General features: G+C 32.0%; 1 protein-coding gene across 5 annotated transcripts; it reads left to right on the top strand.

Moving 5' to 3' along the window:
• Nucleotides 1–3,797: 3,797 nt before the first annotated feature.
• LOC123197791 (nuclear transcription factor Y subunit A-1-like) lies at nucleotides 3,798–11,924 on the top strand. 5 transcript variants are annotated; one of them, XM_044612189.1, is made up of 7 exons: nucleotides 3,798–3,969; nucleotides 5,541–5,843; nucleotides 6,867–6,979; nucleotides 7,207–7,278; nucleotides 8,534–8,698; nucleotides 11,124–11,519; nucleotides 11,653–11,924. In XM_044612189.1, the coding sequence occupies exons 2-6, from the start codon at nucleotides 5,573–5,575 to the stop codon at nucleotides 11,499–11,501; spliced, it is 999 nt and encodes a 332-aa protein (XP_044468124.1). In that variant the 5' UTR covers nucleotides 3,798–3,969; nucleotides 5,541–5,572; the 3' UTR covers nucleotides 11,502–11,519; nucleotides 11,653–11,924. The 5 variants fall into 5 exon arrangements, with proteins under 5 accessions (XP_044468124.1, XP_044468127.1, XP_044468126.1 ...); XM_044612192.1 differs by lacking the exon at nucleotides 11,653–11,924 and adding an exon at nucleotides 8,773–8,855 and having other exon boundaries at nucleotides 11,124–11,245; XM_044612191.1 differs by lacking the exon at nucleotides 11,653–11,924 and adding an exon at nucleotides 8,773–8,850 and having other exon boundaries at nucleotides 11,124–11,227.
• The last annotated feature ends 853 nt before the right edge of the window (nucleotides 11,925–12,777 follow it).

Genomic DNA, 12,777 nt, shown 5'->3' on the forward strand with positions numbered 1-12,777 from the left:
AAGAACTTCGTCTTCCCCGACGAAGTTCTTCGTCTTTCACGGCTTCTCCGACTCCGATGGGAGGTCCAAATGGGAGGAAAGAGATCGCCAGAAGGAGAAGATGCTTCGGGAGGGAGAGACCGTCGGCAATGTCGCTGGAGATGTCGCTGGAGATTTCAAAAAGAAACCCTAGGGTGAAACTGTAATTTTTTAAAACTTAGGCTGGGGGAAAGTTTTAGTTTTTAAAGTTTAGGGGGGCAAAATAGATTCTATTTAAGTTTATTTTTAATATTATAGAGAAAATGATGATTTTACCCTTGCCACCGTTAAGGTTTTGTTAAATCTAATCGGTTATGGGTGGGTGTTTGATGTTTCCATAGTTAAAGGGTGAAAACTTGAGCAAATATCAAACCTTAGGTGGGACATAGTCATTTGGCCTTAAATTAAAAAATAAAAAACAGGTGAGCCGTACGCCTCACTGCACCCAGACCGAAATTGCTTTGGATCGTGGGGGTTGGTTAATTATTATTGGAGCTGCTGATGAGCGGATCTCAGAGAGTGGGCTTCATTTGAGCATCTTGATGGATGGCCATGGCTTTAGTAGGACATATCAATTTAATCATAACCAATAATTTTAAAATTGGATTGATTGGTTCAATCGATTAAATTGAAAATCGATTTTAAATTCAGTTTGATTAATATGAAAAGATGATTCATTCATTGATTTGATCAAAATCAAATTTAACCAAAATTTAGAAAACTTTTTAAAATTTTAATTATTTTTGAGTAATTTGATTATTTTTTATTAGAGTAGATGAAATTTTAAAAATTTATAAAAAAAAAGTTCAAAAAAAAATAAAAAAAAAGTATCTTATATTCACTAAAATGTCTTCTATAAATAATAATTTATATAATTATATTTTTTTCTACATTATGAGATTGAAATCTTTTTTATTTTAATTGTTTTATTAAAATCAAGTGAATAAATATTATTCTTTAAAAATAATATATTTTAATCTTTATAAGTTTAAGTATTACTTAATAATATTAATGTAAAATTTACTATAGGTATTATGGTGAATACTTTTATGAAGTTTTCTACCATATCCGGTTACCTCAATTCATCAATATTAATCTCTTAAATTTGTAAACCCAAAACATGAAACTAATTATATATACTTTTACATATATTTTTATTATAATAAAAACTTTGCCAAGTATAGATTTGCTGCATAAATCTTTGTTTTATTTTTTTATGGTTTATATAAAATCATCGTATTAAAAAGTTAATATTTAATAGCATTCTCGTAGTAAAAATAAAAATAAGAAGTACAAGTTCCTATCGGTCGCAGGGCTTGAATTGAAAATGTAAGTGAGTGAACATAATTGCCCTGGTTTTGAGATTAGCTCGATCCCTCACAATGCAGGGCCCATTCAATTTTGTACTTTACCAAAATCCTTACTGGCCCTCCACGCTTATGTATGAGCTGTCCTCTTTTACCTTCCCAAAGTTTCCATTTAATCACACGTGCCGCTCTTTCTGTGGCTTTAGAGGCGGCTTGCTATAACGCCTTTTCTCTCGCGTTGACGGTCGCCGTCTCCAAGATCCTTCCTTGTCTTCTAACGTCAACCACGGGACCACACCTGCTACCTAATGCCACGACAGTCTAACGGCGCTGCGCCGTTAAAGAGACGTTACGTAACTCGCTGACTGACGCTGCACTCTTCGGGTGCTTTTGGGGTCCCACTGAAGGACAAGTTGAGGCATTTAACAATTATTTTTTAAAGCTGAAATGAATCTATTACCTCACTAATTTACAGTTTAATTAATTCAATTAAAAATTAGTTGTTATAATTTAATATTAAATTAGAATACATTTTTTAAATAATATCATATTTTATTTAAAAATTTATAAAAAATAAAATTAATTATTATACTTAGATTTACAAAGATTAAAATATTTTTTTAAAAGAATAACAATTAATTATCTAATTTCAATAAAATAATTAGATAAAAAAGTCCTCATCTCATGATATAAAAAAATAATTTTACAATTCATTGCGTATATAAGATATTTCAATATATATGAAATATTTTTTCTTTTATTTTTGAACTTATGTTGACTTTTAGAAATTCATTTTGTCTAATTTAAAATAATCAAATTACTAAAAAATAATTAAAATTTCTAAAAATACCTTAAATTTTAATCAAATTTAGCTTTATCGATTTTGATTGGTTCATTCAGTTTACTGTTTTGGCCTGCTTTGATTAACTCAACAAATAAATTGTTTTTTAATGTTAATTAGACCGGACTTGAAATTGGTTTCCGGATAAATTTACCCATTTACTCTTTCTCAATGCCCAAACATTTCTCCACTTTATTGTTTTTTTTAATTGAAAATTATGCCGCTATCCGAATTGAATCGATTCAGTCTTGAGAGTTGGTTCGATTCAAATTTAAAATTGATTAAAACTCAAGTTAGATGATATTTGGTTTGAGTTCAATTTGAATTTATAGTTTAAATTGATAGTTCGAATTTGTAGCATTATTCAATTCAGATTAGTGGTTTGAATTTGTAGTTTAATTCGGTTTGGATTCATAACTTAAATAAGTGATTTTATTTAGAGTAATGTAATGTGTACAAATAATAACATATCATCATATGATTGAGTAGTTTTAAATAAAAGATGAAGTAACATCTAATCATACAATGATATATTATTATTTTTACACAAAATTATCTATATTATTATACATATAATTTTGTTGTTTTGCTTATTATTTAGATAAAATAAAGTTATTTTTTGTCAATTAGACATGAACTTAAGCCATCATTCAAACTATTTATTAGAACTATAAATTCAAATTAAATCAAACTATAAATTTAAATTAAACTAAAGTCATATTTTTTTATTTAAATTTAATTTAATTATATTTAATTTTGATTTGACAAACTTAAAGTAAATTTGAGCAAACTCTTTTTCATTTAGGGGGCGTTTGGTTTGGGTAATATTTTATTATTAAAATAGAAAGATTACCTTGAAGATAGATTACTTAGAAAATTACTGGGTATAAATGATTACTATTTTTGATAAAATTTGGTAAGTATAAATAATTATTGTGTTTGGTTAAAAGTAATAAAAGATTACTAGTAAATTATTTTACTTAAATGCTCTTGAATATAATTATTTTTAAATATTTTTATATTATTTGTCATATTAATTAAAAATAAATTTATTTTTATTTCAAAAAATTAATAAATAATAATATAATTATAAAAAAATCAAGATGACCTTAGTAATCTTTAAATACCTAAGGTGAATGTGGTAATCAGATTACCATCTATATTACTTGTCATGTCAGCATTGGTAATAGAATATTACTGTAATATTTTATTACTGACAAACCAAACAAGAGAATAAAAGATAGATTATCAAGGTAATCTTCAATAACTTAAACCAAATGCCCCCTTAGAGTAAACTTTGAGTCCGTAACCAACCATGCCTATGCTTGAGTGACTTTCAAACTTTGATGGCTACAACAAATTGAAAAAAAAAAAATTTATGTGTATCTATTTTTTTATATATTTTATATACATAAATATTATATTACTATTAATTAAATAATTTAAATTAAAATAAAATAATTTCCATTTATGTAATAATATATTATTTATATAAATAAATTAGATAAAAACAATACATATTTAATATTGCTCAAAAGGAAAACCACCTTTCCATGCTGTGAAATCGTAAAATCTGGAATGGACACTGACGTCGTTACACCATTATTTAAAGGTGTACAAACAATGTTCACAGCAGGAGAGGAGAAGCAGAACGACGTTAATCCCAACTCTTCTTCCTTTCTTAAAACATAATATAACATCATTTACTGCTTCTACTTCAAGATTATCTCACTTGAATATTAAAATTCACTGCAAAATCGAATACAAATTTTATTCCAGTTTTCGTTTCTCTTAAGGTTTTTTGTAAGTTTTCTTTTCTCCAACTTCTCTTTTATTTTGTTTATGCATGCAATTTTTTATTCTTGGTTGGGGTGCTATTCTGTTTCTTTGTTTAGTTTTGAAGATTACATATGGATTTTTTTTTTTTTAAAATTTTGTGAACTTTATATGCTTGTTTTTTTGTTTGTTTGGTTAAGTTTGTTGAATTATTAATTTTGTTTTTATGAATATTTGGATTAGTAGCTTTTCTGTTGATGTTTTTGGAGCCATTTCTTTTTTGTTTTTTAAGATTGTTGCTGATGGTTTAGATTAAGCTTTGAAGTTTGAATTTAGTACAATTCAGCTTTGTCAATGCATGCATGCATGTATAAATAGTGAGCCATTTTTTTTTTTTTTTATAATTTTGATTCCATTGAAACAAGGTTTGGGGAGATCTTTGCTGGAATTACTTAAATAATTACATCTCACATGAAAGGAAGATCTGTATTTGAGGAAATTAATACTTTTTTCCCCCTTAATTTTGAATATTCAGTTCAAATTTGAAAAGATGTATAAGTTTCAAATAGATGGCTAAAAATATTGTAGAGTAGATGCAACTCATTGGCAGTGCACAAGATCTTGTATATTTTAATTGTTTGAAGTTCCTGCAGAGCTTTCTTTGTAAGTATACTTCTCTCCTCTTATATCGCTAACAAGACAGGGCTTGAGTTAGAGCTTAACTGAATAGATCTATTTTGGGAAAAGGACACTCGCATATACACAAAATTAATTCACTGAATACATCTTTAAATTTTCGGGATGCAGAGCTTGGCTTAGCTTAATAAGCCTTGGTTTTCCTTAAACTTAATTTATGAATTTTTAGTGAAATTTGCTTGGTGAAGTCAAAGTTGGCTGATCATATCTACTCCAACCAGGTTTTCTTTGTCTTTTTTTGCACGAAAAAGGTTTTGGCTTTTGAGCAATTAAACTTACTTTGGCTTATTTGAGTATGTGATCCCATGATTGTAAATTTTGATATGTAAATATTTACTCTAAACTGGGATCGATATTTGGGAAAATTATGTTTTTTACTTGTACATGTTAAAAATCATAATTAATGAAGTCACTAGATTTTGAATAGATGGATACAGATTGTGAGAATTCATGAAAAATCGGTAGTATAGAAGATCATAATCTGCTTGTTTCACCCCATTTTCAAGTAGACGTTGAAAATTTGCTACCAACTCTTATCATCTGAATAAGTATATGGAATGGCACTTACAGAGAAATATTATTTTATTCTTGTAGTCCTTTCTTTCTTCCTTCTGTTGCCCCTTGTTATATACTGCATTAACTCCACTTGGTTAATAAATCAAATAGTTTTCTTCATATGGCAATGTGGAAATCACCTTTTTTTTTTTTGTGTGTGCATTATGGTAATTGTTGTGAATTAATTCCTTGTGTCAGTACACCTTTGTTTGTTAACTGATGGTATAAAGATTGCTGATTTCCCTTTATGGTCATGTGCAATGAAATTATATTATATGTGTTCTTATTTTTAATATAACTATGTTAAGCTTGTTCCTGGCTTTGATGTTTCTCTTTTGGCTCTGTAGTTTGGAATTATATAATTTAGAAGTTACGAAGTATGCACCAAAATCCAAACAGCACAAACAATCCAGGGCCTGCAACAAATAGCAATAAAACACATATAGTTTCTTCTCATCCTTGGTGGCGTGGTATAGGACATGATGGCTTCTCCCAAAATATGTTAGGGGAAAGCATGACAGATATTACTACAGAACAGCAAGCTAATGGTGATTCAGGGTCCAAAACTAGCAAATTACAAGTAAAGAGTGGACCGGATGAGGGAACTGAAGCAAACAGAGAAATAAAAGTTATTGCAATGTCACAGTCAGGTATATGTTTGCAATTTTGTGATGATCTATAATATTGAATTGCTTGTGTAGTGCTGGCTAAGTTCATAATAAAACCAATGTGCTATTTTAGTTGATAGAACAAGTTGGCAATTTATTGGCTTGAGATGAAGTATAGTTGATGAAGGGTTCAGGTGACATTAAATTGCTAGAATGTTTTAGATAGTTCAAATACATGTAAATACACCAACTTGGTGAAATAGCTTACTTGTTGGACAATTTTGTTTGAGAAGAAACAAGTGATGGGCACAATCTGAGTGGATGCATAAGCTTTATACTTGTGCTTCAATGCAAAACCATTAAAGCAGTGTACAATATCATTAATGTATACCAGCTGCAAGGCCCACATGAGCATTGCACCAATTTCATTTTTTAGTGTTATAAATCTTGGACCCTTTAATCTTGAAGTGTGGATCTAACATCTTTATATGTTTTTTGGTTCCAATTGTTAAAATGATGTAAGCAAATCTACGTTGAATATCCATTATATTATATGCCCTATTATTTTTATTTATCTTCCTAATGTGGGACTTATAAATTCCAACATTTAGTGTTTATAATGTATCAGTAACAGTAAATATAATTACTTTTTTGTGGTTTTGAACCATGAGCTTTCTAGTTAGGGTAAGTAAAAATTCATGTGTGATTTATTGAAACTTTGGAAAATGTACCTCAAGTATTGTACATTTTAATGGAACTGAATTGTTGTAGTATGACATAATAATAAACAAAGTACTAATTGTCTTAAAATTGATTGCTTGACCTCTTGGTTCCCTTCCCCCTTTATCTATTGTTATGTCTCTTCCCAGCCAACTACAATTTCAATGATGTAAAGTCTTCTCAACTGTATTTTATGCATTATGTTGTTTAATTTAGTGATTGAACTTAAGACATATCTTCCTTAATAGTTTCTATGCAATCCAACTTGGTAATAGTAATCTTTTTCTGCATGAAAAACTGTAGCCATTGTCATAAATGTGAAACTTATTTTTTCTTCTGGAGCAGATGGAAAATTTGGAGAACAGCAGTCGCAGCAATACACTGCATCCATTGTGCATCAGCCAGTGGGTGAATGCGTTACACCACCAACACAGCTGGAACTTGTTAGACACAACATTGTAATCTCTCTTCCTCTTTGCCCAAATGCATGTGTGCATTCTCTTGTGCAGATATATGGGCCATTGATTATATAGTTGTTTTTTTTTTTTAATTTTTGGTGATTTCTAGTGTATGCTTTTTGTATGACACTTAGAAGCTTACAATTTGACGTTTATCTTATGCTTTTTGTCTCCAGAATTCGGTAATTGAAATATCACCTTCTTGTTTTTCACCTTCCCTATTGTAGGCATGCGTATCATATCCATTTTCCGATTCATATTATGGGGGAGTTGTGCCTGCTTGTGGACCTCAGGCTTTGGTATGCAACTTCTTGCCTTTTATAAATATTTGATATGGTATGAAGATGCTTAGGGGGTGTTTGGTTAACTATTCAAAAACAGTTTCCAATAACTAAGATACCATTTCAAGTTCTTGGATATATCTGAATACAATCTTAGAAAAAAGTAGAATCAATTCATATATTAAGTTAGTTTTCAAGATTTCATCCAAAAACTAATGTTGACACTCCCTACAAAATGCACTAAGATTTTCATTTTGTTTCTCTGAAACAAAGAAATGTGGCTGGATTTCAGAAATCAAGTAGAACCTAGCTTCTTTCTTCAATATCTATAGCTAGTTGCTCAATTATTCTAAGTGTACAACTCAAATGTATAGTGATTACAAATTATGGACGTCCCTTTTTACTTGGGACTTATCATGGATCGGAGAAATTATTTTATCAACAATTGCTCAAAAATGAAATTCTCACAGCTTTTTGTAATTTATTATGGGTTTGGTTTTCTTGATAGATAGAAACTCTATTAGAATATAATGAAGGTGGGTCAAAATGTAGATCATCCAATTTCAGGTTTCCACTGGCAAAAACTGCTTTTATCATATGGAATGAATTAATACTTTGAGTGAAAAATGGAATTCCAAATATAATCCCTTCTTTCCTATATCTTTGTACTTAAATGAATTCAGATTTCTAATCAGTTTAGTATCTTCCAAGCAAAATTTATGTGGGAAGTATGGTTGCGACTTATTAAGATGAAATTATTTGCCTCAAGCGCAGAAAGCACAGGGTGGTCAATGAAAACAAATAAGGCTCAATAGTAAAATTTCTTGAGATAATTTTTCTCACTTCTTTATTCAAGGACTGTTGTAGGATCAATGGTGATTGGTGTACCTATCTTACTTGATTTTAATGAAAATTGCTTGCTTGATACAAAATTGAAGTTCAACCGACACAGTATGTTGCCTTTCTTCTGATCATTTCTGCACAAAAGAAATTCAGTTCTTCTTAAATATTGATGTAAAAGGAGTGGCAATATTCATGGGTAGGTCTCGCATATCTAACATTTTGATTGAAATTTTTTTGTTCCACTACAAGAAAGGAGTGCCAAGTCTTTTAAGAGCAAGCTATTTAAAATAATTGGTTTTGGGGCTGTATTGACATGTTGGCTATAGATAATCGTAAGGTAGTACAGACATTAAAAAGATAATTAATTTTAATAAAATAATGCAGTAACACCTAAAGTGTTATATAATATAATAACCTGAGGTTGTTTTAGGTTCATTCTCATTGTGTTGGACTGCAACAAGCTAGAATGGCATTGCCTCTTGAAATGGCGGAGGAACCTGTCTATGTGAATGCCAAGCAGTACCACGGAATTCTGAGACGACGGCAGATACGTGCCAAGGCTGAGCTGGAAAAGAAACTGATAAAAGTTAGGAAGGTAATCTATGCCAATTTTGTATATGCATTCATGTTGACATTTATCAGTCTAATGCATGAATTTATCCTGTGCAGCTAGGCATATCAGTTCAACAAGGTTCTTTCATGATTATTTACTAAAGTAGAATGTGATATATCAGAGGTCATAGGCGGGTGAGGTTAATGCTGTTACAGTTTTCAATGTCATTTGTGTGGAAGTTTTGTTGCTTAGCTGGATAGAAAAGAGAAATAGTGTTCTATTACATAGAAACGGTTTTAGCCTTATTGATCAATATGAATGGATTCCAATTTTTTCAAACCTAACACTTTGTGAGTGGAGTGATGGGTGATTAAAGATGTTTCTTTTAGATGACAATGGTACAACATGAAATGGAGAATTTTTTCCCTTTATTTAGAAAAGTATCTGTTAGGATCCCAAGTGCAAGGTATGGGACTTGGATCTCACATTGGAAAGTATGGGCAACTAGTGTGGGGTTTATATGACCTTGGGCTCTCCCATCTCAATAGCTAGCTTTTGAGGTGTGGTTCTCCTAAGGTTCGTATCATTTGGTATCAGACCCATCACCATGTCTCCCAGTTGTAATCGTGCGGCGCCGGTGGTGACGCCGGCATTGCAGTGTTCGCCCGGGGCTAGCAAGGAGCTAGCGCGCAGCCAGCCTGCATGGGCGTCGGGGCTGCGGAGCGTGATGGTATGTTAGGATCCCAAGTGCAAGGTATGAGACTTGGATCTCACATTGGAAAGTATGGACAACTAGTGTGGGGTTTATATGGCCTTGGGCTCTCCCATCTCAATAGCTAGTTTTTGAGGTGTGGTTCTCCTAAGGTTCGTATCAGTATCTAGGAAGATAAATATATATAAATTATTAGTTATCCGAAATGACCATCAAAGAGGAATATCCACTTACATTCAAGAATTTCTTATAGGGCATGCATGAGGGTGTTTTCTTTCTATTATTATATTTTTTGTCCAGATTTTACAGGTTCTTTAGAGCTTGAGATTTACATGCCGGTACCATGAGGTTTTACGAAAGGTGGGATTTGAAGTCAGAGTAAAACTTAAGTTGTCTATGGTCAATAATTGGTTAGACTTTTATGTTAAGAGCAGGAAGAGAAAGTTATCTGAATGTTTGAGATCAGAACAACCAGAACATACTGTTAAATCGGTTGACATTTTCTTATTATTAAATGAATATTTGGATTGGTGATTAGTAAAGTTAATTGATAGTTATGTGCTTGCTTCCATGGAGTTTCATGCAAAATTCCACAAATTACTCAATTTTATTTGAAGATTAACTAGGATGTACATGTGGCTTCATGATTCGTGTTTGTCCATTATTGTGACAATGTTAGAATAGAGAGGTCATATGGTTAAACTGAGAAACTGGTGATTTGCTGCACAATTTCAGGAAGAGGTAGCTAATGTGGCCCTTACTCTGAACATTGCGTAAATGTGTTCTGTGTCTTCAATTGTGAAGTACAACTTCTTATAGGATGAATGAAGTACGAGTTCTTATAGGATGATTCAAGAATTATTTCATGGCATGAATTTGTGCACTTGAGTTCAATTTGTTCAAAATGCTGCTGGGATTCTTACTGTCCATTGTGCTTGTGCATTGCGCATATTTTAACTTTAACGTACATAACAAATTTGTTCGTAGAGATATACTTTTGCCTTTGAGGACCATAAAAAATGATGTTACCATTGCAGACTATGTGTTACCTCTAGTCAATGAAAAATGTTTGTAGGTTATGTTGTTCTTATCATGGAAGTCAGTAATACTTAAATCTTATTCACAGGATTTGTTGCTTCAGATATGACACTATATATTTCAAGTTTAGATGATGAGACCATCTGTAACATGAATCTAGAGTCTTTGTGATTGATGAAAAAGTTTGACATGTTAAATAAATTATTGATGGGACCTATATTTCAATCCTAGGGCTCCAAACAAGATTTGGCTTGAGTAAAATATTAATAAGCTCTTAAATGTTTTAAATCTTACACTTATACCCTTAAAATCTTATAATATAGGAGGTAATTGATAAATATATAAGTTATAGGGTTTTTAATGTAAAATTTTTTCTGCAAAATTTAAAAGTTAAAATATAATTTTTGACATGAGCTCAAGTGAGCTATTTTTATTTCCAGCTCAAGTCGAAATCTTACTAACTTGAGTTTGAGCTTGAGCTTGAGCTTTATATATGTAATTTGAGTTGAGCTTGAGTTAAACATCATTCAATTCAGCTTGTTCATGCTTTCTGTGTGCATTGCCTTTTTGTGTTCATGCTTTCTGAGGTATTAGCAAATTGAAGTTCTAGACTTGGCCTGTTACTTTGTGCACAAGAGTATGTTTCCTTTAACTTACCCAAAAAAATAAGAGTATGTTTCCTTTTCCTTTTCTTTATTTTTGTTGTTATGCGAACAGCCATATCTTCATGAGTCGAGGCATTTACATGCTATGAGGAGGCCAAGAGGTTGTGGAGGTCGTTTCTTAAACACGAAGAAGGTTGATGCTCGTGCTTCTAATGCAGACAGTGGTAACAACTCTACTGTCACAGTTTCAACACATCCTACTAACTCTACAAGCTCTACATCAATGTTCTCCCAGAATATGACAAGTGGCAATTCTTCCAGTGGTCAAATGCAACAACATAAATACTCCACCAGTAATGGCAGTGGGTGTTACTCACAGCATCAAGGCTTTCAGTTGTTTAGATATAATCCGCTTTTGGATGACAGTGTGAAACGAGGAGATTTTTCTGGACAAAAAAGTGAAAGAAACAGGGCCCTGACTATCACATGAACACCTTCCTTGCCACAGGTTAAGGGTCTCTCCAGCATTGTACACTTTCTATATATACGTTAGTGTTTGTTCAGTACAAGACAATATATATTATGTTCCATGCATCATTCCATCCGGGAAATTATCAAAAACAATTGATTGGCCGCTGCAGATTATGCAAGTGAGAAATGAGAGTGAAGCTGGAGTCAACTCCAGAGGAACATTAATCCATATGATGCTCGGGGTTGAAAGGCAATTCATTCTTGGCTTGGTTTTTATGCTGCTGAAAGAGTAAGAGAGAAAGGTATGTACGTAGTGAAATTAGCTAAATGAGGCATTATGTTATTTTAGTATCACATTTTGATTTGGATGTACAAACTGAGAGAGAGTAGTAGGCATTGTTATTGTTAAGTGGTGAAATATTAAAGACTTCGGTTTTTTTTTTTTTTTTTTTTTTGTTTCAGTTGTTTCATAAATTAAAGAGTTTGGATATTATAAACAAATCTTTGTGACAGAGATAGTGGCAGACAAAGAATAGGTTGAGATACGTGGGCGGGGCCGGATTTTTTTTCAATTAAGTGATTAATGCCAATGATTATGGTCATCATGTTGTCATTGCCAATTCTTAGTTTGTAACTCAATTAGATAACACTTTATGCTATAGTTTCAAATTGTGGGTCCCTATCATCGTCTAGCCGAAGGTTGGCTCGAACTTACCCTCAACCTTTTTCATTCAAGTAAAAGTGTCAGTGGGCTGGGCAGGTTGGGTTAATTCTGGTGTGGTTCACCAGGTCTATACGCCAAGATGGGTCGAGGTTGACCACTTGGTAGACTTTTGTATCGGACTAGTTTGACAAAAACACAAGATGTGGGGCACAACCTTGAGCCCTTAGGGTATTGGCCCAATGGATCCTTAAGGAGTTAGTATACTAAATTATAAATTTTTAATTAATTTTTTAATACTTTTAGTGAGTGTACCATGTTGGCCTGTGAACTTTATCTCACGGCTGGTGATATAGCCAGCTAAGTTTGTAAGTCTGATGTGGCCCACTTTTATTCGTGCTGAACCGGGTCATAAGTCACTTTGGCCACTTTGACACTTCTACATTCGAGGTTGAGAGTGCTCTTTTATTAATATCTGAATCTTTAAGGATATTTATCAAAAATACACCAAGACTTAGCGTCTTTCTAAAATTTTTAAGTCCTTGAGGGTACTTCCAAAATCAGTCCACAATCTTTTACTAAACTCAGGCCTGATAACATGTGGTTACTGTACATTGTACATCGAATCAGTCAG

Source organism: Mangifera indica, chromosome 15, assembly GCF_011075055.1.
Source record: "Mangifera indica cultivar Alphonso chromosome 15, CATAS_Mindica_2.1, whole genome shotgun sequence".
NCBI lineage: Eukaryota > Viridiplantae > Streptophyta > Magnoliopsida > Sapindales > Anacardiaceae > Mangifera > Mangifera indica.

Bases quoted from the DNA above. Each gene is read 5' to 3' on its own strand.
- LOC123197791 (XM_044612188.1), top strand. From the start codon at position 5,573: ATGCACCAAAATCCAAACAGCACAAACAATCCAGGGCCTGCAACAAAT. The intron at 5,844-6,866 runs GTATATGTTTGC...CTTCTGGAGCAG, and splicing joins TATTGCAATGTCACAGTCAG to ATGGAAAATTTGGAGAACAG. The intron at 7,279-8,533 runs GTATGCAACTTC...AGGTTGTTTTAG, and splicing joins CTTGTGGACCTCAGGCTTTG to GTTCATTCTCATTGTGTTGG.